This window comes from Daphnia carinata, chromosome 7, assembly GCF_022539665.2.
Source record: "Daphnia carinata strain CSIRO-1 chromosome 7, CSIRO_AGI_Dcar_HiC_V3, whole genome shotgun sequence".
Classification (NCBI taxonomy): Eukaryota; Metazoa; Arthropoda; class Branchiopoda; order Diplostraca; family Daphniidae; genus Daphnia; species Daphnia carinata.
Genome location: NC_081337.1, coordinates 10,677,632 through 10,703,062, shown reverse-complemented (window position 1 = coordinate 10,703,062; position 25,431 = coordinate 10,677,632). Strand labels below are relative to the sequence as shown.

The 25,431-nt window shown below is 39.7% G+C and overlaps 9 protein-coding genes across 15 annotated transcripts; 3 read left to right on the top strand and 6 right to left on the bottom strand.

The window, feature by feature from the left end:
* Positions 1–164: 164 nt before the first annotated feature.
* LOC130689216 (uncharacterized) lies at positions 165–1,466 on the bottom strand. Of its 2 annotated transcripts, none has more exons than XM_057512254.2 (4): positions 1,065–1,466; positions 883–997; positions 598–827; positions 165–521 (listed from the first exon to the last, which is right to left on the bottom strand). In XM_057512254.2, the coding sequence occupies exons 1-4, from the start codon at positions 1,450–1,452 to the stop codon at positions 406–408; spliced, it is 849 nt and encodes a 282-aa protein (XP_057368237.1). In that variant the 5' UTR covers positions 1,453–1,466; the 3' UTR covers positions 165–405. The 2 variants fall into 2 exon arrangements, with proteins under 2 accessions (XP_057368237.1, XP_057368253.1); XM_057512270.2 differs by having other exon boundaries at positions 598–809.
* LOC130689115 (uncharacterized) lies at positions 1,180–6,247 on the bottom strand. 2 transcript variants are annotated; one of them, XM_059496377.1, is made up of 8 exons: positions 6,137–6,247; positions 5,865–6,064; positions 5,685–5,805; positions 5,511–5,614; positions 4,642–5,452; positions 4,503–4,575; positions 4,194–4,410; positions 1,180–1,307 (listed from the first exon to the last, which is right to left on the bottom strand). In XM_059496377.1, exons 2-7 carry the CDS (start codon positions 5,989–5,991, stop codon positions 4,201–4,203), a joined length of 1,446 nt encoding a protein of 481 aa, XP_059352360.1. In that variant the 5' UTR covers positions 5,992–6,064; positions 6,137–6,247; the 3' UTR covers positions 1,180–1,307; positions 4,194–4,200. The 2 variants fall into 2 exon arrangements, with proteins under 2 accessions (XP_059352360.1, XP_057368113.1); XM_057512130.2 differs by lacking the exon at positions 1,180–1,307 and having other exon boundaries at positions 4,051–4,410; positions 6,137–6,246.
* Positions 6,248–7,470: 1,223 nt separating this feature from the next.
* LOC130689202 (iodotyrosine deiodinase-like) lies at positions 7,471–9,067 on the top strand. Of its 2 annotated transcripts, none has more exons than XM_057512243.2 (4): positions 7,471–8,281; positions 8,340–8,465; positions 8,534–8,724; positions 8,790–9,067. In XM_057512243.2, exons 1-4 carry the CDS (start codon positions 7,882–7,884, stop codon positions 8,973–8,975), a joined length of 903 nt encoding a protein of 300 aa, XP_057368226.1. In that variant the 5' UTR covers positions 7,471–7,881; the 3' UTR covers positions 8,976–9,067. The 2 variants fall into 2 exon arrangements, with proteins under 2 accessions (XP_057368226.1, XP_057368217.1); XM_057512234.2 differs by having other exon boundaries at positions 7,520–8,284.
* A 434-nt stretch (positions 9,068–9,501) lies between these two features.
* On the bottom strand, positions 9,502–11,007 carry LOC130689292 (protein phosphatase 1 regulatory subunit 14C-like). The gene is made up of 6 exons (XM_057512296.1): positions 10,846–11,007; positions 10,413–10,629; positions 10,263–10,346; positions 10,062–10,148; positions 9,962–10,003; positions 9,502–9,628 (listed from the first exon to the last, which is right to left on the bottom strand). The coding sequence occupies exons 2-6, from the start codon at positions 10,620–10,622 to the stop codon at positions 9,587–9,589; spliced, it is 465 nt and encodes a 154-aa protein (XP_057368279.1). The 5' UTR covers positions 10,623–10,629; positions 10,846–11,007; the 3' UTR covers positions 9,502–9,586.
* Positions 11,008–11,574: 567 nt separating this feature from the next.
* LOC130689036 (uncharacterized) lies at positions 11,575–14,360 on the top strand. 3 transcript variants are annotated; one of them, XM_057512072.1, is made up of 11 exons: positions 11,575–11,635; positions 11,708–12,141; positions 12,229–12,368; positions 12,454–12,548; positions 12,631–12,765; positions 12,844–13,080; positions 13,136–13,247; positions 13,315–13,505; positions 13,567–13,707; positions 13,780–14,022; positions 14,092–14,360. In XM_057512072.1, the coding sequence occupies exons 2-11, from the start codon at positions 11,731–11,733 to the stop codon at positions 14,220–14,222; spliced, it is 1,836 nt and encodes a 611-aa protein (XP_057368055.1). In that variant the 5' UTR covers positions 11,575–11,635; positions 11,708–11,730; the 3' UTR covers positions 14,223–14,360. The 3 variants fall into 3 exon arrangements, with proteins under 3 accessions (XP_057368055.1, XP_057368047.1, XP_057368040.1); XM_057512064.1 differs by having other exon boundaries at positions 11,575–12,141; positions 13,783–14,022; XM_057512057.1 differs by having other exon boundaries at positions 11,575–12,141.
* A 186-nt stretch (positions 14,361–14,546) lies between these two features.
* LOC130689262 (uncharacterized protein C1orf50 homolog) lies at positions 14,547–15,540 on the bottom strand. The gene is made up of 4 exons (XM_057512289.2): positions 15,381–15,540; positions 15,062–15,311; positions 14,918–15,002; positions 14,547–14,857 (listed from the first exon to the last, which is right to left on the bottom strand). The coding sequence occupies exons 1-4, from the start codon at positions 15,400–15,402 to the stop codon at positions 14,657–14,659; spliced, it is 558 nt and encodes a 185-aa protein (XP_057368272.1). The 5' UTR covers positions 15,403–15,540; the 3' UTR covers positions 14,547–14,656.
* A 177-nt stretch (positions 15,541–15,717) lies between these two features.
* Positions 15,718–16,607, top strand: LOC130689372 (uncharacterized). Of its 2 annotated transcripts, none has more exons than XM_057512336.2 (5): positions 15,718–15,894; positions 15,963–16,045; positions 16,111–16,294; positions 16,350–16,408; positions 16,474–16,607. In XM_057512336.2, the coding sequence occupies exons 1-4, from the start codon at positions 15,855–15,857 to the stop codon at positions 16,403–16,405; spliced, it is 363 nt and encodes a 120-aa protein (XP_057368319.1). In that variant the 5' UTR covers positions 15,718–15,854; the 3' UTR covers positions 16,406–16,408; positions 16,474–16,607. The 2 variants fall into 2 exon arrangements, with proteins under 2 accessions (XP_057368319.1, XP_057368327.1); XM_057512344.2 differs by having other exon boundaries at positions 16,350–16,432; positions 16,493–16,585.
* Positions 16,492–20,481, bottom strand: LOC130688955 (uncharacterized). The gene is made up of 15 exons (XM_057511978.2): positions 20,114–20,481; positions 19,600–20,053; positions 19,397–19,531; positions 19,130–19,275; positions 18,823–19,060; positions 18,620–18,739; positions 18,363–18,554; positions 18,103–18,289; positions 17,875–18,029; positions 17,646–17,779; positions 17,362–17,544; positions 16,991–17,301; positions 16,801–16,924; positions 16,665–16,741; positions 16,492–16,610 (listed from the first exon to the last, which is right to left on the bottom strand). Exons 1-15 carry the CDS (start codon positions 20,396–20,398, stop codon positions 16,502–16,504), a joined length of 2,850 nt encoding a protein of 949 aa, XP_057367961.1. The 5' UTR covers positions 20,399–20,481; the 3' UTR covers positions 16,492–16,501.
* A 239-nt stretch (positions 20,482–20,720) lies between these two features.
* On the bottom strand, positions 20,721–23,626 carry LOC130689068 (ER degradation-enhancing alpha-mannosidase-like protein 1). Its single transcript, XM_057512094.2, has 10 exons — positions 23,124–23,626; positions 22,878–23,054; positions 22,646–22,817; positions 22,388–22,571; positions 22,115–22,289; positions 21,944–22,043; positions 21,680–21,871; positions 21,442–21,612; positions 21,143–21,382; positions 20,721–21,048 (listed from the first exon to the last, which is right to left on the bottom strand). Exons 1-10 carry the CDS (start codon positions 23,405–23,407, stop codon positions 20,959–20,961), a joined length of 1,785 nt encoding a protein of 594 aa, XP_057368077.1. The 5' UTR covers positions 23,408–23,626; the 3' UTR covers positions 20,721–20,958.
* Positions 23,627–25,431: the final 1,805 nt, after the last annotated feature.

Here is a 25,431-nt window from a genome sequence, read left to right as displayed (position 1 = left end):
TTACGCATGGGTTTGACATTTAAGCGAAATTGAATTATAACAAGCCTCTTGAAATAGGCGCAAGTAAGACCTTTCAATGAAATCAATATTTAAAAATCACGTCGAATAAGCTACAAGGTACCGTGAAGTTAAATTTGCAAGCAGGAACTTTTGCTTTACTTACATTGAAACATACGGAAAACTTTTATTTGAATTGGATATCCATTAAGTTTATACATCAAGTACGCGGTAACAAGTAAATAACAGCGTATCGGTTACATCTGTATGATACAAGAGAGATCAACGATTTCCGGCAGAAAATGCTGAAATGGAGAACTTTCTTTGTTCACAAGTGACTAGGGAGACTGACGTAGTAATTGATTGAAGTATAGTGTAAAACATTTCTAAATGATGGTGACATTCAGATTAATAAGGATTATCTTGGGCGACCGAAACCGTCGCTAACGCAGCTAGAGCAATCCTGCGTCCTGGACGAACACCTAAATTCTCCCATTTGATCCAAGACAGTCTTGCAGTCAAATCTAGTTTTTTTAAATGTAGTTTTGTAACAAACCCAGGTTGTAACAACACGGTTTCACTGTGTGAAAGAGAACTTACCGCTAGTATTCCACTCGGCTCCTCTTTCGGGTTTGATCTCTCCCCGCATACACTTTTCAACAAAAGTGAGTGGATCCTGGTCCGACTTGATGACATCCTTGAGCAGAGCGATGTAGGCTATGGCCAGCCGTAGAGTGTCGATTTTCGAAAGCCGTTTTTCGTAAGGAAACGTTGGGACGTGGATGCGAAGCTCGTCGAAGGCCGAGTTGATGCTGTCACATCGAAAGAACCTTCAATTCAACAATGATTTCCATCGTACGGAATCCGGGCCTAAATGTCAATTACCTGAGCATACGCTTCCGTTCGCGGATGTTGGCCGCAAAACGCTGAACACGATACGGGCTGTTGGCGTAGTACCCTTCTTCGTTACCGGAATCACCTGCCTCGTCACCTTGGTAACCTGAAATGCATACAGCTCACAATATTTCAAAAGAAAAAGTAACAAGTTTTTGTTTCCCCAAAAATACCGTAATAATATTGTTCAGATCCATCCATTCCAACAGCGGGAATCAACGTGTTATCCTGATGTTGCTCTGCGGCTGACGCGGATGCAGTGATGGGATTCATGGCTCCGTAGTGATAAAAAGAAGAAGACGATCCCACAACCGGGTCAAAATTGACTGGATGATCCAGTAAACGGTAGTCGTGATGGTGCTGATGTTGAAACGATGGTGTCGACAAAGCGGACTGAACCGGTGCTGAGGAAGCTTCTGAAAATAAGTGGACTTGATCGTCAGCTGCTCTTGAAGAGTTGCCGGCCATGGCTGCTGCTGCTTTCTTTAGAACTTTGATTTCTTGATTCAATCGTTCCTCCGGTGATGGATCAGCCACTAGACTCGGTACTTGAACTAGCATATATGTTCTTACTTCTCTATCTTCGATTTTTTTTTCTCTGTGTATGTGATTTCGAACAGGCGGGAATGAGTTATCAGGAGCAGCAAGAGGTGCTACAAAACAACTTGGGTGGGGAAGTAAAGCTCGACTGACAGAAGAAGATGTCGACCAGCTGTAGTGCTCAGATCATCTGGCTGCTGGATGTGATGGAAGCAGTGCGTATTATATAAGGGGATTTCAGCGCTCGTCTTCGGCAGCTGGACCAATCACAGGAGTTTGGCCCTCAATGCCTCTTTTTCTTTTTTTTTCCTTTTCGCTGTTCCCTACCCTAGTCTGCATCTGACACGTTTCTTATTGCCATCGTTCTCACGATTCACGAACGACGCTCCACAAATAAGAAAGGAAAGAAGGAGGGTGCGCTCCACGTCGGGAACATATGACCTATTCCATCCATGAGTTCTCTTCCACCAATCCTCTTCCAGTTCCACGATCCGGTCTCGTTCTCACAGGACACCAACCTAAACTCCGCCCTCTACACGCAGTTTATCATGGACCTTGTAGGCCCCTTCCTATCAATGTTATGGATTGACTGTCAACCTTTTTAGCGTAATTTTAGGTCTCATACGATAAATCAGTTCTAATTTGCCCATAATATACGTATTTAATTTGGTATGGATTTAAATTCGACGCTATAATCGCAAACTTGATGTTTAAATTCAATAGGGTTTCTATGGATTTGAATCTAACGTTCGTTTTGTAAAATGCAAAATTAGCGGACTCTTACAAGCGAAATTCCAATCTTGTAAAGAATTCAAATATTTTAGTTAGAATTTGGAAATCATATTTAACTAGAGAAACATCTTGTTTAAAGCTACTGCCAATACTGTACGGCACAGGATCTGTTGCATCACACAAATAACATGTAAAACAAGCAAATGAAGCCGATTGCATTTTTGCAGAAAAGCAGTTTCTCTTGGCATTTCAAACGGAAAGCCAAACTTATCAAATATTTACAGCAATTGCTTGGACGCAAATATTTAGTTAAACAAAATTTTAGTACCTTTTTGTCGATGCATAAAATTCATTTCGCAAGAATAGCAATACTATTTGCATAGAAGATTGCATTAACAGTACGGCGGAAAGGCATTGCTTTTGTCCAACATCGGTAAATTTACAAGAAAAAAAAGTTAATCGTAATGTTTTTCGGCTGATCCATTTGTTTGACAGTGGGAAAATTGCGGGTTACATGACGTGCTAAATGCGCGTACGGCGTGTGAAGGGGCGGTAGCTCCGGGCGCCGTCCGATCAAGGCGACGCCCACTACCACTCCGGAACAGTCAGTTTGTTTCCTAACTGTGTATACACACATCCGCGCGAATAAGCTTATTCACTAGGGTGATAAGAGGAGGATACTGGAAGGGGGGTGGGGATGGAGAGGGGGACGTCTATCAATTCAGATGTTTTTACGGTTCATTCGACACGGACTCATCATTCTGCCTTTACGTGCAAATTGTTGTAGAATCTCACCGTCATCAAAATTTACGTCATGACAGATCCGATAATACAGAAAACAATAACAAACTTATATAGCACATTCGCAGTTGACACACACGAATGTTTTGCCACGAATTAATTGTCAGTATACTAGTGACAAAAGAGTAGATTCGAACAGTCGATGGCCCTAACAGTACCGTTAAAACGAAGAAGGTTAAGAAGAGCATCTATAGGGTTACGAAAAAGTTTTGAAAATTTTTTTTCAAAGCTAAATTTTATAAGTTGCAGATCATTCACTAATATTCAATCGCATTACGAAAAGTAACGATCGCGAGTCATTGGTGACTATACCATCGTTCCAAACATCATCAACAGATTTAACTACTGTTTCCCATACCAAAGGCGAATATTTTCTGTGTTGACAACGCAACCGGAACTAATTCGACGGACGACCGATGCCAACAATTTGGATACAGTACGCGAGATGGGAACCGCGAAACCAGTATTTACAAACACTACACCACCGTGAAATCTCAATTGGGTGTGTCTGCGCTTTGATAGTAGGCTCAGTGGATTCCAGAAAAAAAAATCCCACTCCGCTCGTTCACGAAACTGTCAACTGCAAGCGGTCGGAACGCCCTTTCCCAACCCCTTAACGTTCATCGCGGTCGCGTGCCACTAGTGAACGAGTCGCGTGTTGTAAAGGACTCGGCGACAAATTGTTTCCCCTTCCTAGTTTCCGTCGTTCTCCCACCCTTCCCCCTTTGGCGACATCTTTTATATTCAACTAGGGAAGGGGATCCCTAGTATTGGGTACGTTTTAGGCCAACCTCCCTTGTTATGTTTTGTTAACTCCTCGCCATTCAACCACTCCTCTGTTCGTGGCAACTTGCATTTTCAAATCTCCCCATGTTGTGGACAAACATTGACGTTGCTAAAGGATTTCGTAGCCGTACAAACAGATTAATTATTCATGTCAAACACTGTTTGTATAGCACCAAATTAATTCGCTTGAATTAGACATATTCTCACGATCAGGATTTTAAATTTTTCCTAATTGAAACGCAAAATTTACTATAAATACCCGATTTTCAAGGCTAGCGTTACAACGATTTTGAATTCTAATGAGCAGAAAATAGAAAATTTTATTTCTAACGAATGATCACGGAGGATGCTTTGGCTCGCGGTGAAAGAAAGAAAAATATCCGTACGTGCGAACCAAAAGCGAAAAAAAAAATAGGTATAAAGTAAAAATCACAAAAAGTTACGTCATCATCACATGAAGTCGTCGTCGTCCTCTGCCGCAGAAGCATCCAATGGATGAAGATGGCCGTTGCGCGGAGGCTTGCCGATACCGCAATCCCAAAAATTTGGAGGTGTATTGAGGTAATAACTATAGCGGTTGAAATGGGCGTCACAGAAGTTCATCGCAACCGGCATTTTACGCACATCGATCTTCTTTGCTGCCACAGCTTTTTGAAACAACTTCAATTTAGAAAAAAAAAAAAAAAAAAATGGTTACGATTAAAGGAGATGCTTTGATACACAAACAGGATACGTTGGGTATAGTAACATACCTTATAACACTCCTTGCAATCCCAGTTTTCTGGGTCTTTTCCTGCACGCCTTCGCTTATTTTCAGTATTTGCTCTAAATCAATTAAACAGAAATTATAAACGAAATAACAATAAAATGTAAGTGAAAGATAAATCTTACGGTGGACTGACTCTGATGGTTTTGGTAGGCATCCGAGTTTTGACAGTAGCAGCAATAGCTAGTTCTGGAGATACATCATTGGCCAACCTACCCAAAGTTAGCTTTGTCTGCTTTAGCGATTTATGTCTCTGGCTAGTTGGAGTTCGTTGCTGCTGTTCTGTCACAGGAGGCTGAACACATTTCTTCGATTCAGTCGCTAATCGACGAGAACTTTTTGTTTTTTTACATGTTTCTTCAACACGTTGGTTGGTGGGGTTGAGAAAAGCAGAGGGACGAGAAGGTAAGCCAAAGTCCGTTAAAATCGGTGGACTGTAGATTGAGTCATCTAGAGATGCTTCTCCATTGATTTTCGGTTGTTTTTTGGGAGTAATTGCTTGGACATTGATCGGTGAAACTGCCCTACTAACACCCAGTTTTGAAGAAGATTTTTTGTACATTATTGGGCTTAGCGCATAGTCTTTGCCCTTAAAGAACTTTTGCGTAGTGGTTCCTTGTTTAGGATGGTCGAAGGGTACCGTTTCGGGGATGCAAACGACAACATCTTCTCCAGGACCACCAAAACGCTGCGTTTCCACGTCATTCCCCTCGGGAGACGAAGGAGCAAGAATGCTAGTATCATCGTCATCCAAAGACCACACAGGTTTCATATCCACAGGGTAATCACAAGTAGAAAGTCTTTCTTGCGTCCGTGAGATAACACCATTGTCGTAATCTTGGGGATTGTTGTTTTCTACAACAGATTGTGAGACAATATCACGGACGCGACCAAGGACTTTGCCATCTCCATCCAGAGAAGAATTTATAATAAATGCTGTGTTGGCAAAAAATTACAATGTGGCCAAGAAAGAAAGTTACATTTACAAGCATACCACATTTTTTTAACTGCTTTTCCAGTTTGGTATACTTTTGTTCAAATTCACGGCGATCTTTTTCTTGTGTAACACATCTCTGACATTTCTCAGGTTTTTCCTGTCTATAAAATAAAAAAATTGCAAGTAAAATCAATTAACCGAACTGATGTGATTCGTTCATGTGCTATTTACTTATTTCTTGTCAAATCTGTTAGTTCTTTCTTAAGCTTTTTGTATTCTTCTTCTTCTTGCTTCTTCTCCTTGATAAGAATCAGGTTCTCCTGTTTTGTTTGAAAATTTTGTTTCAGGAGATCTATTGTGTTAATTACTCAATAAAATTAATGCATTATGCAGCAACAATATTTTATTTACCGTTAAACGCTGAGCAAGCAAGTTTTATGAAAGTAGTGAAAAAGTATTCTTCCTTGCTTTGGTAATCCTGCAACAAAATTTCTTTAATACTTGCATCAGCGGTTATGTAGCCAACAATGAGGTCCATTGTTGTTTTTCAAAAGAAAACGACAACCCACGTTAGTATGGTTCTACTCACAACAATAACTTTGGGCGGGAAACTATCAATTGGATTAAATAGTGATAAGACATTTAAAAAGTATCACGATACAATACTGTAACTGTTTCATTACCTTTAATACTATTTAAATCTAACACGAAAGAATGGTGGTCGGAAAGACGATAGATATATCTTGCCTTCTTATCTGGTACGTTTGAGGACGAGAAAAACCTGAAAATCCCAAATTTGAAGTTTGAAGAACGTAGAGGGTTTTCGTAAACAGCATCCAAAACTAAGCACACTGCAGAGAGTAAGGAACCAACAAAAATACGTATGTGTAAACGCAAAAAACTTTTATTGGTGAGACAAGTTTGTCGGAAATAACCGAGAAACTCTCGTACAGGTGATTTACTTATTGTTCTAGAGGTTGTTACACATTTTTGCACATTCCTGCCATTAGTCCCATCTTTCATGTCGATTATGCGACAGTCGACGGCGTGATTACCATTTCGGGGAGACCTAATATATTTCTAAAAAAATATATCGTATCGAAGGCAAGGAAAGGTAAGGAAGGTAAAGTGACATGTTAAGTGCCACTATTGACTACCCTTTCTCAGTTGATTGGTACCACACTTTTTAATTTTCGTCTGTTGGTAAATTATAGTTACCCATTACTTTATAGTTAAGTTCTTCAAGTTTGGATATTTCGAAAAGAAACTTAATAGGTTAGAACAAGTGTTCGAAACTTATAATTACGCATTGCAGACACATACCGAGGTCATATACTTTTTTGTTTTACTTGTCAACTGGTTTTCTAGATGCAATTCTTCCTTTTTCAGTTTTAATCAGGTGAATCACTAAGTCGCCCAAGACATAGACAAATAGTGAACACGATTCAACAAACGTATAGGAAAATCTATACAGGTTGCTTAATTTTTCTGAATTTTGTGTACTTTCTTTCTGTACAAGATACCATATCTGGTCTATATGATATCACGAAAGATTCAATCGTTTCTTCGATTAGGATCTTATAAAGTGTTTTCTAGAAAAGATCAATCCATTATCGTATGTCATCCTGTTTTTAGCTGTTTTGCCGTAGGGTACTTTACAAGTTTTTGTGTTATGAAAAGCTCAGGACCTGCCCTCAACATGTTTGTACAATGAACTTTGTTCTAAAGAAATATGGAAATCCAGCCAAGTCACCGTCAAGCACTGTAATCAATTTTCTCCATCGGGAACATGCTCTTTAAAACGTAAAAACAGGAAAAACGTGTGAATGAGTTAAAGAAGTTTGAAATGCTTTCGAGAACGCTCCGACTAGTGTCAAGAGAACAAAGTAGAAACCTGAAATACATACGTTCCCCAGAAGAAAACGAACAAAAAAGCAAAAAGTAAAATAAAAAATAAAACAGTACGTCTTTCCTTTCCCACCATCGCATAACGCCTTAACCTTGGACATGAGGGTCGATGACCGCGGCAGTCTTCTGATGAGGATGACTAAAGAAGGAACACACAAACAGTTTACGTTACACTCCAAAACCGTAAACAGTAGATCTGGCAGACCCGCTTGTTTCCATCCTTCCCGGAGTGTTCTTTCCTCAAACATACTTGCTTTTACTCTGACATTGCTGCATGGAGTTATCTTTCCACTTTGCTCAGCTCATCACCAAGGTCAAACGGGTCTTCCGAGCGTGTGGTGTGCGCGCACGAAACAACTTCTGCGCAGCACTCACCATCATTAACGTTTTTTTTTTCCTTTTGTTTTTTTGTTTTTTTACTTTTTCACGGTGTTAAAGCTCAAAAAGTGGTTGCTTCCTGGTTACATCTTAAGCCAACAAACTGTTCAACGTAGAGGAAACATAGCCACGCAACATTATCATGGAGAATTATTTACCGTTTCTTGTTAACAACTGGCGAACTGTCGGGTTGATTGGTGTCAGTTTAGCGGCAGGAGTTGCGTTGGGACAACTTCATCAAACCAGCAAGCAGACGGCAAACAAAAACCAAAACTCCTGGAGGAAATCAACTGCAGAAAAGATTAAGCAGGCAAAAGGACAATTATCAATTGAAAATGAAAACGAACAAATGGACGAAGATCATCAGACTGCCGACATCGAAGACGTCAAACAAATTTTGTTCACGTATAAGAAACCAAGTGAAGTTGATTCTGTTAAACAATCTGAAGCATTCTACTGTCGAATGAATCAGCGTCGATCCGTCCGCTACATTAGCTCAGACCCGGTTGCTTTGGAAGTAATTGAGAACATCATCAAAACTGGTGGTATATAAATTGTTTGATTGACATATAAACCACATGATTTGAATACGTTCCACAGGCACATCACCAAGTGGGGCTCACACAGAACCATGGACTTTCGTTGTGGTCGGCAACCCAGAAATAAAACAACAAATTAGGCAAATCATTGAGACTGAGGAGGAGATTAATTACCAGCAGCGGATGGGTATGCTTCGATTGCATACAATTATGGCAGATTCGCTTGCAAGGTCTAAGATTGGATTTCAAACACAGGCGATGTCTGGGTGCAGGATTTGCAACCGGTTGGAACAACCTGGGTGAAAGAATATCTGACCGAGGCTCCATGGTTGATATTAATCTTTAAACAGGTTCACGGTTACAAACCAAACGGACAAAAGAAAGTTCATTACTACAATGAAATCAGCGTTTCAATAGCTACCGGTTTTTTATTGGCTGCTATTCAGGTATTTGGGTACTTAGTGAATGCACAGGTACAAAAAAAAGGAATAGTTGTGGATCTCCATTACAGGAAGCAGGATTGGTGACAGTTACGACAACACCGCTCAATTGTGGACCAGGTATTCGGGTCCTACTGAATCGTCCCGTGAACGAGAAACTGCTTTTATTGCTTCCTGTTGGATATCCAAAAGTTGAAGCTACAGTGCCCGATTTCAAGCGAAAACCACTTCACGAGATTATGGTCCTCTGCCAGTGATTCGATGTATCCTTTCGTTGAAGATCAGCAAATATGTATTACTTCTCCACAAACACTTTATCATTTCGAGAAATACACTAGCTCGTTAAGGAGTTTGCGGCCTGGATGATCGTAGACTAAAAAATAATAGTAATAAAAATAGCTACGCTCAAACTGGTCAGCTCAGAGAGGCTTTAGCTACCCGTACAGAAATCTCGAGGAGCTACGCGGAAGAGGGTAACGGATCAGAAATTACATATTGATGCATAAAAAAAGTGGAAACAATAGATGGAGAAGAAAAAAATAAAAAATAAAATAAAACTACATCCGACGGAAGGGAAAGGGAGATCTCGTACCGATACAGCTAATCCACAGGATGTGCGCATTCAAATTGCTGAATATTTGGGGTTTCTTTTTTCTCGATTATTTGGAAGTTCCTTTACATAAAAAAGTTGTATTACGAGCTTCATGATGTCTATGTGGAGAAACGATGTGTGAATATTTCAAATAATATTCATTTGCATAATAGGTCTATGAGAATGACGCATGTCATTTCGTTGGTCGTTGCTATTTTTTTATTATTATTATTTTTAATTTTCACCACAATGGGGCGTTTTTTTCCTTCCTCGTCGTCACAAAACTTTAGTCCGGTTCAGCAACTCGCTGACAAATGTCTACAATAAAGAGAATAGAAATCGAATGATAAGTTGAAAAACGCATTTGAACGGATTCGCTTATCTTCTACAATCCCCTGAGCAATCAATAATACGGATAAGATTCGTAATGTTAGCAGCTCGAAAAACGTAAGACTCTAGTCACAGAAAATTGAGATAAGGATTCGACGTTTGACAAGGTCGTACAAAATACTACAAGGAAGGCTGGCGCAAAGCAAATAACAGTTTAAAATACCGGTCTATAATTATGCTCACGTAACACATGTCGCAGACGACAGTGCATTAAATCGAGAAGTTTGAAGGGGAACCTGATTTTAATTAAAAGGTACTTACATCGACAGCTTCGGGTGGGCTTTTGGCGTTGGACAATAGCTTCTATATAAAGAAAATGTGTATTATTACCTAATAAATATGGTATATCGTATCACGAAACCTGCAAGTACGTGCGACGTTCACTGTCATCTTCCATATCAAGCAAATCGTCTAAATCAAGATCGACATCGTGGCTTTGAGAGTCATCCTACCATACAAATAAATAATAATTAGACTAAGCTAATAACAAAATATGTAGCAGCTTATAACATAGATAATCACGGTCACCCATTCAAATTTGTAAGTAAAAAATTGAGCTTACAGTGCACCCATGCAGTTCATTCAATTGCTCATAAATCCACATTTCCACTGCCAATCGTTTTCTTATGAGAGCCATCTGATGTGCCTAAACAAAAGGAAAGGAATGATAAATTGATTTTTTTGTGATTCAAAAAAAGATGGTGACATATACTCCATATTTGGCAGTTAGGAAACGTTCCCTTTTTTCTTTTACTTCTCCCTTTTCTTCAGAAAATCCTACATGAAGACTACCTCTGTTTGGACTATTTTTATCTGAATTGTTTGGTGAACTCTGAGATGCTGCAGCAATTACACGTGTACTCAAAGGATTATCCATGCGTGGTACAGGAGAATATCCGTTGGATGATAACCCATGATCCATTACCACACTGGAATGGAAGAAGATTAAGAAACTAGTTGTTAATTTTTAGTTATCCAAAGAAATTATAACGGCTAACTTCATCACTAATTACACTTTTTCAAGGCCAACAATTATTCGTAATCCTCTATTCACAGCTAACACCCAAAACTGCCATACAATACTTTCAGCGACGAATATAATAGACGATTTTGAACAGGAAATATGAAGTACTGAAATAGAATACCTAGACCGGTTGAAACAGGAGACGCACGCTTGTCTTTGCACAGACCGAGTTCGTGAGTTCTAAAATTTTAAGCACTGTTGTGTCAGCTACAGAGCTTGGCCAAACAAGAAGTGAACAGAATGCTCTTTTTTACGTAGACGTCGGAACGAAGTTTTAGAGATCACACGGTAGGAGGCGCTAAAAACACCAAAACCCACTAACATGTGAAGGTGTTGGCTTCATGCATGCTTGAGAAGTTGAGAATTGAGATAAAGAGGAAATAAAAATATTTAGCATCATTATCATTCCACTTTTCGTCAATACTTGACGATCAGAGAAACTTAGTAATTTTTGGAGTTGAGGAATAAAAGCAAACAGGTATTTATTTAAGAAATCATACCTGGTGAGACCGAATGGCTATAAATCCTTTGTTGGTTGCACAATGAGAAAAATGGGTTGTGGTGAACTGATGTGTCAGCTCGAAAATATACAATTCACTTATAATACAGTATTTACAGGTGAAAGGGTGAGATTGTACTAATGCTTCTACGATTCGTGATGTTTCTACAACAATTGACGGTGACCGTAACCTCAGAATACGAAAAAAAATTAATAACATGGATTGAAACATTCGAAAGGAAGTCGCGGTGCGGCTGCGTGAACTGGTGGGAAATGCGCATGACAGCCGCAGATATGCTCGGTAATGGTTTGGACAGGAAAGAGCAGAATGCAGTCAGAAGGTTCTTGCGACCGTACCCCGTTTCGGCAGAAAGAGCTCAGCTGAGAACCGATCACCGGTACTGCACAGAAAGTGATAATTTTCCCTCTTGTAAGCCTATGGTTTTCAGGTCGTTTAGTAACGGTAATTTTACGAAAACGCTAGGACTCTCATTGACCAATGTGAAAATGGCACCCATCATTCTCGGCTTTACTGTGGTGTTTTTGGGTTGCCTCGTACAAAGTGGTGAAGCAAAAGCTGTTGTGGATGTGATCCACTCACTTACTCATCAGTTCGCCCCCGTCAGTGCTGTGCATTGGCCTGCCATTTTGGGCGACGATCGATCGGACCGAATAGGAAACATTGACGGCCGCTTGGAGCGCTCTCTTTTTGGTAGCAGCAGCAGCAGCAGTGCAAGCAGCGGGGTTTGTTCCGACCAGAGTGAAATCAGCGAGAATACCATTATCCGCACTAAAGATTCAAGAGCTCTTGGTGCTCGATTTCTGAATGAAACTAGCTTGGGTGCCGATGCCAGAGACCGGTGTCTTAATCTCTGCTGTTCCTTTCATGGCTGCAACGTGGCCGTCTACGAAGAAAAGGTCAGAAAAATTTTAGGACAGTTAGAAGAAACTATTTAAATCTACCGCCTACGTTTTCAATCAACTGATTTGTTTGCATTTGATTAGGACGGAGGGAACTGCTATCTTTTCGACTGCGGACCGGCTGAGGATTTCCGATGCAAGTTCACTTCCCACAGTCATTATACTAGCGGCGTGATCCGCCGGCGTGAGAACGCTCACGAGGAAGAGCTTACTCAACTCAAAAAGTAACACACTGATTGAAAAAAAAATAGTCTCTGAATTCAGAAAGAAAATAACTCAATAACCAAAACTGGCCTTACAAACATACAGGATCTCAATAGCTGATGTCACAACAATCAAGCCTATTGTCACCATTGTAGTTACTAATCCCCCTACAACTACAGTCCCACCAACAGCTAAGCCAGGTATAAATTGCCTCGGACCTATTATAACACACGGTACAGTAGTGTTGAAAGACAATCGTTACATTATATGCTATTGGCGCAGTGCGAACGTGTAGTCGATACCAATTCGAGTGCCACACAACGGGAGAGTGCATCGCCATCTACAATGCCTGCGACGGTATTATTCAGTGCTCGGACGGAAGTGACGAAGCCCCAGAACTTGGCTGTCCGGCCACAAGTATGTAGCATGCCTCCTTTCCTCTCTTGACATTGCATTATCTTTGAAATTCGCATATTATTTTAAATTTTTAAATAGCAACGGAGACCTCAACTGCCAGGACGTTAGTAACGAAGCAGCCCGTTATCGACGCCAAAATTCCTCCGGTCGATATACAGCAGAATTCAGTTATTGCCCAACATCCGCCTTTAGATTGGAGAGGTAGTCGAGGTCGCGATCGATACACCGACCGAGATCAAGTTGCATCAGTCGACTTGCCCCCTAATACGGATGTCAATCACTGGAGAGCAGGACCTGATAATACGAGAAACTTCGGTACATAAAAAATGTTAACCAATTTCTTTGCTCATTCTGAAGACAAATTTTATAGAGCGATCGCGCAGCCCATATCAAACGGGTACTAATGGAGAAGCATTGCCATATGCAGTTGAACCGGATCGACCTGTCAATCCCTACTACAGTCCTGACATTCGTCATTACGGGTATACATAATCTGCAGTATGCTTCAAACTGATTAAGTTCTCACTACACTCAAATCAATAATGACAGATCGACGTGGACGGAACGGCAAGAGCGTCCGATAAATAATGTGAACGATTATCGTGCAGCTGATAATACATACTACTATGACAAGGATACCCGATCTCAATACGATGCCAGCGGTAACGTCTATCCAAGTGTTCGCAAGCACGATTGGGGACGGAACAACGCCGTCATTGTAGATAGCAGCCCGCCCCAGCGTAAATATATAACTGAAATAAAGATAATCTATTCATATCCTATTAAAACTTTACGTACCAGATGCCTTGTTAGCCCTACCAGTCGAAACTCGTCCTAGTCAAATTCAACCGGTACCTCCTATTCTGTTGGAAAACCCTCACCCATTAGTAAACGTTGCTGGTCCTGTTGCGGAAAAAGTTCCTGCAGTTCCAGAACAGAAAGGTGATAAATTGTTTATTTTGAATATGAGAAAAGAAACCATTCACCTCTTTACGTTTGTTGTTTTTCCATTAGTAGTAAAACTGTCAGAACTCACGACTGTAGCACCGACGGTTGTAGTACCAACCACAACCACTATTACTCAGCCGAAAAGCACGATTTCAGCCAAGATCAAATCCCCCTCTTTGATCACTAAACCGGAAATCGTCGCTAATCACGCTCACATTCATCATTTCATTGTAAGCCAAGCTGACTTCCAAGAAGAGAAGGCAGAACGATCTCGCCAAACGGTCGGCGCAGCTTGGGCACTGACCTTAGGTAATGAATATGTACACACTCACCGTTCTACTGACCTAATGGGTTATCTTTTTTCAATTTTCTCCGTAGGTTTGTCAGTAACAGCAGTACTAGTTCTTCTCGTTGGCTGCCGCCTCAGATCACTAAAGCGTCACTTACGCCGCGGGCGCGGTGGACACACGCGTGACGCTGACTATCTAGTCAATGGCATGTACTTGTAATGAAGAAAAGTGATGTAGGAAAGATTTCGTGTTTCGTAAGATAACAATCCCCCATCCATTTTAGTCTTAAAAAGTTTTGTTGCTGTCTTGCAAATAATATTGAGGACTTTCAATACACCTAAATATGTTAAATTAGAATATTAATAGTAAATATATCCTTATTCAATACGGACTTTCAGTGGTAGAGCGCTACATAATCAAATACCAAGATTTATCGAACTCCTGGAAGTTCGTTAGCCATACAATGAGCTAAACAAGGAATTGAGAAAATTTAACAAATGCTATCAACATTTCCTTTTAAGGAAATTCAACATTAATAAAAAATTTCTTTAAAAATTGTATATCAGCACGTAATAGAGTTGTATGCAATTAAAACTGAGCATACCAAATTCAAATAGCAACGGTCGATAAAGGACGATTTTCATCTTGGAGATTTAGTTGAAGGTTATTTGGCCTTGAGGTAACTTTCGATCCATGTCAATCGCCGCTGATAAAGTTTTGTTACCATCTAATATCTGATCGATTAAACGTAACTCATTATCCTTTTTCTCAACTTTCGCAGCTGGAGTCCAGGACATATCAGCTTCCAGTCTATAGCCTCCCAAGAAAGTGTGGGGGCAGCTTGCACCCCATTCCTAAATTTTACAAAATCAAAGTTAAATTTGCCTTTATAATTGTAGCACTTGAAAAGATACCTCTGGGGATAGCATGGAGAAATATTTCTGGCCTGAAGTTCTTTGATAAAGATAGTATGTTTTTCCAGGGATTTTTTTGAAATTACTTAAAAAAAAAGACTGTTAGAAAGGTAACTGGTGTTATGTCATAACCATTTGAGTTACCATGCAAGATGATGCAAGCTCTCAGCTTCTTTAGTTTCTTCAAGGATTCTTCTGGCTTGTTCATGGAGAAATCTTACTTGTTCTGCAATTACTTGAAGCTTATTGCAGACATTGGACCGAGTAAAGTTATCAGCATGCTGGATTTGAGTAGCCAATTCTACCAAGTCGCTCTGAGATCTCCTTCCAGACCTTTCTGAGTCAACCAGTTGAACGCCTAGGTCGTCTGGCGATGGCCGCTCCACCAATGCAACTACAAAAGGAATCAACAGAGCTATTTAAAATATGAATCGTCCACGCCGTTTCATATAATACTATATACCGGAGTGACGTAAATTTTCCATTTTAAAACGAATTAAATCACAGGAAACGCAATGTGATTAAAATTTAAGGATATCTGACTTCGCCAGTTAGACGAAAGGCTTATAAAGAGACAGTATGTCAATGTGCGTTCTTATGTAACCAATGTAAACAGATGTTTTTCTTAATACCAATTTTGCAGAAGAAACTTCCGCACAACGTAGCTTTCCAGGCTTTAACTTGACGCTTTTGATAACATGTACACAAAGCTAACATGCGCGGATTTTGCGTGGAAGAACAGCTGTCGTAGCAAGTAACAACTACACATGTTTAAGTTTTTCTCCGCCAGAAGACTTTGTTTTCGTCTCGTAGCAGGCGGTACACTCGAATGCGAATGCAAATCATATGACGTATTGCAGTGGAGCAAATTCACCAACGGATTCGTCGTTATCAAAACTATCATTATTGGTTCGTCGAATCTAAGCTTTTTACACAAATGTCGACAAAAGAAAGGCAACAGCTTGCTGCGAAAGAAGGTAAGAAGCAAATGATACCATGTCTTATTATTTGTTGGATGAAAATCATTCATTTTTTGCGTTCCAAGCCGCGTTGGCCGCCTTTAAACGTGAGGCTCTTTCCATTGAAAAAATATATCGGGATGTAAAGGACCAGCTTAACAGATTGAAAGTCAGTAAATTCTTCTTTTGGATCACATGAGATGAAGTGAAAATAATCAATTGTCTGAATCTAAGGTTGAAGAACTAGATATCATGAATAGGCAGAGGGAACAAGAAGTCAGGAATGCCCTTAATTCAGCATCTGTGAACTGGGCTACATCTCATTCTGCCACATTGACTGAATTTCCTTCTGGAACTGAACTTCAAGCTGATCAAGTTAACAAAACACATCTTGATCTCAGCATGGCCCCCACGTTAGGTAGAGAATGTTGTGGATCATATTTCTACCTGAAATTTACATTATTTGTTATTAGCACCAATGAACAACTCTACCCATGGAGATAGCTCAGATGATGACCATTTATTCTGATTGGTATTTTGTTGTAATAAAGCAGATGTAAGGAGTAACTTACTTATAAAGCATTTGCTTTTCAAAAGGCTATATATATATATATAGATGGGGCAACTAAATCCAAATATCACTGCACTTGTAATGTAAATCTTTCAGAAGAGACCGACTCAGCTTTTGTAGTTCCACTGAGAACAAGCTCACATCTTTAAGTAACTCCAACCATCTTAAGGAAAATTAACATGTAGGAAACATTTTACATGAAATACCCTTGTTGTACCTTTGTGCCGCCTTTTCTCCTTTAAAAATTCTGGTCTCAACAGTCACATTCCAAACATAGTTAAAAAAGAAAGAAATCTGAAGAAAAAAATATGGTATTACAGGAATCGTCCTTCTTCTTTTGAAACTGAACTTACTTCTGACGAATTAACATGTTGGTGGTTGTTAGATATAAAAACTCGATATTCTTCACATGAAATCAAATGGTCTTTCTCATTTTTTTCTTGGAAATGAACATTATTAGAAGAGAATTCGATGATCCTAAACGAAGCAGGAAATAAAAATTAATTACCGACCGTTACAATAACGCGTAGCTAACTGATTTACTTTTTCCAGAGTTGTACCATTCCCTGAATGGGCAAGGGTTGAACTGATTTAGCCAAAATGTGGTTTGACAGTTTTAGGCAATGAATAGCAATGCAAGTGAGTTGCGCTTGCAAATTAAATTCGCGGTGAAGTACCTCCGATGGAAGCTGGTGGCATTCAATGGGCGGCAGAACTTGGCGCAGGAAGTGATATCTAGTATTCGAAGCTAGCGCTGCTAATCCTGTGAAAAAGTTAGAATCGCCTTTCATTTTTTCGTTTGATTCGTGTTGCCGCAAAATTTCCCACATCCTATTGATTTCTTCAAGTTCACACTGAAAAGAATGGAGGGATTTAGCATTTTTTGTCTTGTATAAATGGATGGAACTCATTACTAGAATATAGAACTCGTAAAAGTGAAGTTGAATGGGTTTTGGAGCGCCGTTTTTTGGGAATTCTCCAATAACGTCAAGACAGATTTTCAGAATCTTTCGATAGTGCTGATGAGCCATGCAGTTGATCCCAGCAGCAACTGCCAAGGTAATTGACATAACAATTCTTTCCTTGATCTCCTCATCCTAGAATTAAATGACGTTATTCGGCAAAATTGGCGTATATTTAATGGGACTAACTAAGTGTTATCTAAATGACCGGAATTGACTATTATAAAAAAAAGTACCTTTTCAGGAGTCAAACTGAGCATTTTGTAAGAAAGTTTAAAAAACTGGTGCCGTGAAAACGCTGGGACATGACCAAGTTTCCGTCCTAGAGACCATGCTAAGTTGCCAAACCATAGCTCTAGCCCGTTACCATCTTTTCCAATTTCACCCCAATAGTACATTACCCGTTCGCAAATTATGAATAACTATGAAAACAAAATGAAAACAAGTTATTTGAAGCTAAACTACCATGTGGTCCTTCAGGCGATTCTATACTGTCCCGTAGTTCGCGATAGGCATTTATAAGGGTAGAGATCAAATTATCAATGCACTTGTGTTGAAGTCTTAGGTCATTTTTCGCCAAATTGCTAATGGTAGGGCAGAATAGGATCTTCAGATGGAAACTAATAGCACCGATACGAATTTTGTTGATTGACAAGAAAACCTAAGTTTTAAAAGGGCATATTAATTATTTACCGAATGACGCGAACCAGCAGCCTGATCTCCCCTTTCCGTATCTCGTGCATTATGGCATCAAGAACGTGTAAAACAATTTCAATCAGACCGACGTCCTTTAAAGCAACAAGGGCGCACATCTCTAGGGTATCCAAGCCTTCTTCCGAAAACTCAGATTCCAGATCCTCTTCCTTCTTGTAACAAACATCTACAATATACAAAATAAACTTTCTTAAATTTTACAATTGATTATTTGCTGATTCATCTAGCCAAATTCCTACCAAGTTCCAAACAAGTTTTGATAGCGTTACCAGAATCGCCACTTAAAACCGCAACTAACAGCTTAAAGCGGAGAATTTGGATATCGAAATTTGGTACTTCGCGGCATATCTCTGTAAGAGTGAATAACCCTTGCGAAGAGTTTTGCGAGAGTGCATAGCGGATAGCGTTGACAACGACAGAAGATGGACCACCTTAAACAAATTGAGAATATTATTAAAACATTTTTGCTAGCATTAAATGTACTTTGAAAGTGTACCATGAATGCAAGTGATTTTGACAAGGATACGAAACCATTTTAGAGCAAGGTAATGACAATTCAGCTTCATGGCTTCCGTCTGTCCGAGGGTCAGAATGCACGTAAGAGATTCCAAATTCACTATAACGAAATTAAAATGTGCGGTATTTGTGTAACAATAGTAGTAATATTGATATGCTTGAACGTTTAGTAACCAATATCACCATGTTCAGATGGATTCCAATATGTTAGTTCTTCTAACCACTGATAGCAGCCACTTTGAAAATGATTTTGGATACAGAAGCGAAGAGCAATTTCGGCACAGATCCATTTAATGTGTGGCAATAGATTTTGTGCTATCTTCACTTCTAACGTTGATCTACTGCTGGTGTGCCAAGGGATGGCATTGAGCAAATCTACCATCGCTTGAGAATGCCCATTGCGCTCTAGTTCATTGAACACCTAAGAGAATTTACTTTGTCAATGCCGTCCTTGTAATACACGGTAAACAACAACATTGTGGAAACATACCTTAAAGACGTTTACTCGTAACTGCGAGAGTTCTTGGCTGATGTAAATAGAAAACATTTTCAAGGAACAACGAATTACATGTGGCAGAGGAGGTTTGCCTTGCATAAAGGTCCGAAATCGAAGCTCGGCAAAGGCTAAGCTATCACCTTTAACATTAGTTAAATCAGTTAAGCAGCTTTTACAACAAAACACACGTTATTTATGTACTGTAATCGATTTTCAGGGGATTAAACGTAAATCCTTAGAGGAGCTTTTAGCTTAAATTACCTGTGGAGTCTAATGTATGAATAATTTTTTCACGATAATGCAGCGGGTCTGTTTTGTAGAGGCATATAGCAAATAAGAGCAAGGATTTGCTAGAAGATATTCGACCACGTCCGCTCCTTGGTAATTTGCTGGTCGCTAACGAAGTTAACACGTCAGATGTAGGCTTTAGCTAGTAATGTTCGAATAAAAGACAACACACTTACCGAAGCAATAGGAAGTTTTCATCCAGACAGCTGCGATTTCGTACTCTTCTCGATTGAAGCGGTCAAGTCCAATGTTAAAACATATTTTGGTGACGAGGGCCGCTTGTTGGATGGTTAGCTCCATTGAGTCAAGAGGTATAATAAAGCGGTTTAAGGCTTCATCACTACCGATATTGCAGTCATGAATCCATAGTAGCCAAAGTACTGGTAGCAAATAGCTATTCAAAAGGAATGGTGCTCGAAGCTCTATTGGAATCTCTGCCAACAGCGGAAACCGTTGCTGATGAAAACCAACTTCATTCAAACACCATTCCATTTCTAGCCAAAGCTTAGTGTCACGGCAACAGATGGCAGTTTCCAGCGCCAATTTCACCACGTTACAAGTCCAATGATGGTCACGCGGAAATTTACTTGTTTTCACCAAAATATAACGAGCTATGTGCAAAATGCTGATCTACAGGAAGATAGCTCCATAAACGCAAAACACAAAAAGAATTTCTGGATTGCAACTTACCTGCAATTTAGCATTGATTTGCATATTACATTTGGGGATACTTTCTTTGCCATTTTGAAACCAATCACACAGGGCTGCAAATTCCCTTTCCAGTTCCAAATTTTCGGTTGCTGTTAACTCAGACTGGTAAACAGGATCAAGAGCTCGTTCGTAAAAGCGTCCAGACAATCGACCGAGATTACCCAATACGAAAGTCAAATCATTCGTCTTTACCAACTGGCAGATAGCAATTAATGATCGAACACACTGCTTCTCATCCCACGACGTGAAAGTAGTCTTTCTCATCTTGTAAGATATCGTTTAAGAGAAAAAGCTAACTTAACTGAGCAGAAATTAACATCACATAACTGACGACTGTACTCGACATCAATGAAGCCCAGAGTCTCCGTAGCAGACGATTTCAGCGCCATTTGCTCTTGGAGTGCTGTTGCAGAGTTCAAAACGCGAAATTTCTAGATAATTGTGTTTGCTATATTTCTTTGTAGTGCTTCGTAATGTAACACAAAGAGACTTAGGGCCTTGAAAAAAAAATTAATTTAAGTAAAAGTTACATTTAGTTTCGACGCAAAACTATTTTTTATGGCAATACCTGAAATCAATCGTTATCTTGTCATTTTGCCTAACAATAAATTTATATGTATTTTTCATCTGTGTAAAGGCTTTTTATACAGGTTCATAAAAAGTGGTAACATTTTGTAAAAGACCATATTTTCTATAAGCTATCGCACGACAAAACAACGTTATAGTTGGCCCTCTGCTGGATCTCAAGAGAAAAAATGGTAACCAAAAGCCTAAACCTAATACCACTTTTCTTTAAAACAGAAAAAATTTAATCAGTTCATGACCTATAATTCAGCTCCGATTGTATCGAATAACTGAACGAGGTAGCGTTGTTTCAGAGGAAGGGAATCACGCTCCAACGAAACCGAAGAGCACTGCAGAAAAAAGAACGAGTGGATTAGATAAATGTTGATGCTTACAAGAAGATACTTCAGCTATCCGATATGATGGTAAATCAGTTATACTTACGACACTGTGGGTACTGTTTTTCGGCACGCCAACCGCGTCTGAGTCGGAAGATCGAGAAACATGATGACCATGACTATTCCGTGGCCGGAAAGAAGGCAATAATCTTCTGGTGAGGCTATCGTCCTCTTCATCGTTCCAGTCGAAAGGTCTAAGAGAGGCAGTGATAGGTATGACATGTCCTTCTGTGGTGAACAGGTATCTTTCGGCGTTGATATTGATAGGATGATGAATGTCGAAAAGCTGTGTAAAAAGAGGACTATGAGACTGCAACGACACATCTACAAGCTACAATGAGTTACTAGATATAGATATTTGCAGGTTTCACTAAGAAAAAAACTCTCCATTCGATCTTCCTGTGACTTGTCGATGACGCTGTGTAGTGTTGCGTATCCGCAAGGAGCTCGAGCGTACAAGTTAAGACTTTCAAGAATTGCTTGACCTACTCTCAAGTAAAAGGGGTTCTTCGTGGCCTAATTCATTTGACAAAAGCAGGTTAACTACAGCGCTCTTCGAACATGATTCAAACAGCCTTTGTACCTGGTACAATAAATAAGTTGATTCGGCAAACTCTGGCCTCAACGGGTAAAAGGAAACATCGGGTTCTTTCAGCTGCCAGTTGAATCGTTCGGGTATTGCATCCCATTTTTTCCATACGGCGTAATACAAAGCGTGGCTACAAATAGCTTCTTCCACATCTCCGTACAACACCTGTAGCCCAGCGAAGGAGGCCTGTAAGTTGCAAAATTAGCTTCCACCTTCGTCCTTTTTTGAAAAATATACAGCAAAAGGACAACACTTTACCTGAAGCGCATCAATCCAAGTGGTAGAAGTCGCCCCGCTTTTCATATCGACATTGACATAGATAGGGTGTTCGCCGTCACCTTCATTACACTTCGATCGACTTGAAGTACCCAAAGGAACATTGAATCAGTTAATAAAATTATAGTAATGCATTATTATAGAAACGAATACCCTTTTCTCAAGTAGGATTTGATGGTTGCATAACTACGTTGGAATGTTTCTAGATCTTCTGGTTCGTTAAAAAGAATGAAAGACTTCAAGAGATACTCGTAGAAGGAATCCATGCCAGCTCCGATGCCACTTAATTGTCCTGTCCATTTCCCTGTTTGAATGTCTAGGGTGTTACCTTGTGTTCGGTAAGAAAAAGAAAGAAAAAATTATAAAACTAAAAAATTAATGAAAATTTTTAAAATCTGCTTGATTAAATAATAGACATGCTTTTACCCAGAAGACCAGTATCCTTGTTTTTCAAATCCCACAGGGACTTGACTGCTCTTCGAGCATAATTTTCATAAACGGGATCTTTAATCAGGCGGCTCAATATTCCAAATTCAACTAGGAGTGTTCCTGCTCCGGCTGTGCAGGTTTCAGTGATTCCTTCTAGTGGAACACCATTGATCAAATGAACCTACATTATTAAATCATACAAATTCTTATTTCAAAACATTTCCAGTAATTAAAATTTTAATTATCCATTCTTACTCTGGGGTGAGGAATTCCTGTTTTGGTGTTGTCAAAGGCGGGAAGCAGCCTGGCTGCGAGATCATGAGCCATGTCCAGCAATTCATTGTCATAATCATCAAGTTGCAAATCACCAAGATATTTGTATTTATCTACAATCAACAAATGAGCTGACAACAAACCACCCAATAGTCTATCACAAAAAAAAAAGTTAATAAATATCAAATAATATAGAATATCAGCTTCATATTACCGAATACTAGCTTCAAAGACTTGTATGGTTGAATCTTGTTCAAAAGAAACATTTTCAATGACGAGCTTGACTGCCTTTTTGAATTCTGAGATATTCCCCATTATCAAAAGGGTGTCTAATGAATCAATCAAAGTAAGAGAGTAATTTCCAAGGACATCATTAATGTTGATATTAGATCTGTATAACATTGTAATTTCAAAACACAGTCATTTGATAAAGACTTAAAAAGATAATTCTGTTGCTTACGGATTAGCATAGTCTGGTCCTCTTCCATTGCAGAGAATAGGGTTGAGTTCATCCAAAGGAAAGGCAAGATTCATGTAGTTGTCATAACCAAAGTAGAACATTTTTTTGGTTTCATTGACCATCTCTAGCCGTAAGCTTTCTGGAAAATGTGAATATTTGAGCTGAAAATCTTCGTTCCAATTCGCCAATGACGTCAAGCAAGGTTGGACTAAAGGCGATAAAATCATTGGTAGGATAAGACACCGACAAACGAAGGCACACGATTTTCCTGTAACTCCAATCATTTCTTGTTTGCAGAATTGTTGACATGGCTACAACAAGCTGCACTACGCTACTCCATGCCACGCATCCATTTGGTATACTGGAAGGATTAAAAGCGAATATACGGCAAAAGAAATCGAAATGAAAAGTAAGCGAACGCCAGGCGGAGTTAAGTTGACACTGTTCAAGATCTTATTGGTCAACCAACTTCTCTGTCAGTTCGTCAACATGAAAGTGTAAATACCAAATTCGTCTGCTGAAGGAATTTGAAGTGGCGCCAAGTTCCCAATTACACCGATGGAATGCTTTATCATTGCCATTAGGGCTCGGCCCCGCGACGATCGGGCACGATTTTGGCCGACCCGCGCGGTTTTTTTTTTTTTAAAGGACAAACCGGTGCGGTTCGGTTTGCCAATTTTTCCAAACCGATTGAACCGCGGTTTGACACGAAATTTGTATCCCTTTACGGTTTTGCAGGGTTTGCACTATGAATTTCCAGTTTGCATAGGACAATACATCAGTAACAGAGTTTGCCGCTAGATGGCGGAAAGATCGAACCAATTTTCGATCGCGATACTTACAAGTCTGATCGGAAATTTTATTTCAAACAAGTTTCAGACCGCCATTACGTTCATAGCAATTAGTGATAATTACTTGATTTGTAATTTTAGCAAAATTTCAAAAAAAATTTTTTAATAGCGGTTCAAACCGGTTTGGCCCAGTTGCAAACCGAAAACCGAACCGCAGTCAAAAATGGCTAAACCGAACCGACGGTTTGACGATTTTTAAATGAAAAACCGCGGTTTGCCCCGATCAACGACGATCGGGGCCGAGCCCTAATTGCCATGGTGTACTACTAGGGCTCGGCCCCGCGACGATCGGGCACGATTTTGGCCGACCCGCGCGGTTTTTTTTTTTAAAAAGGACAAACCGGTGCGGTTCAGTTTGCCGTTTTTTTAAAACAGATTGCACCGCGGTTTGACGGTTTGTACCCGCAGTTTGTACCTGCGGTGTAAACTGCGGTTCACACCGCGGTTTAACACGGTTTGCAACGCGGTTTTACGGTTTGCACCGCCGATTTACGGTTTGCATTGAACAAAAAATCAGTAACAGATTTTGTCGCTAGATGGCGGAAAGACCAATTTTCGATCGCGATGCCTTCAAGTGTGATCGGAAATTTGATTCATAACAAGTTGCTGACCGCCATTACGCTTACAACAATTAGTGATAATTACTTGATTTGGAATTTCAGCAAAATTTCAAAGAAAAATATTTAATGGCGGTTCAAACCGGTTTTGCCCAGTTGCAAACCGAAAACCAAACCGCTGTCAAAAATGGCCAAACCGAACCGACGGTTTGACGATTTTTAAATGAAAAACCGCGGTTTGCACCGATCATAGACGATCGGGGCCGAGCCCTATGTACTACCATGCCATTGCCCGAAAGTCCTCTAGTTCAACCGCCCAACGCCTCAAATCAGCTGACTATTTTGTTAATCTTATTTTGTTGTTGTTGTTATAATTAATTAATTTGTTTAATATTACCTATTTGAGCTGAAAAAAGAGCAATTGATGAGCAAACCAAAAATCCCGCATGAATTAAAAGAAATTAATATAAGAAGTGAAATTTGGAAGTAACCATACGTTGAACAAAATTACATTGATTCGGACATTACAATAAAGCACTTTTACTCTACTTTATCCAGAAGATCCAATTTTTCTAACATTTGCCGAACGTCTTTTTGCTGCAAAATCAGATTTCCCGTTTCCTGTCGCCCATATTAACCAAAAAACAGGGAGAACAAGGAGTAGACCCTAATGGAAGAGACATTAAAAAATTTTTTTTAGCATTACTATACAAAAACGGCATTATTTTTTTAGTACAAAAAATCGCGCAACATATACCTAAGCTTTAGGCAGTTATTGCTGCGATCAGGGCCGATCGGGGCCGAGCCCTACCCGAAACGGCCGGTTGCTAGAACCTAGAAGACATGGTTTAAATAACAATCATGAAATTTATTTTCCCGCACAGTGAAGGGATAGAATAA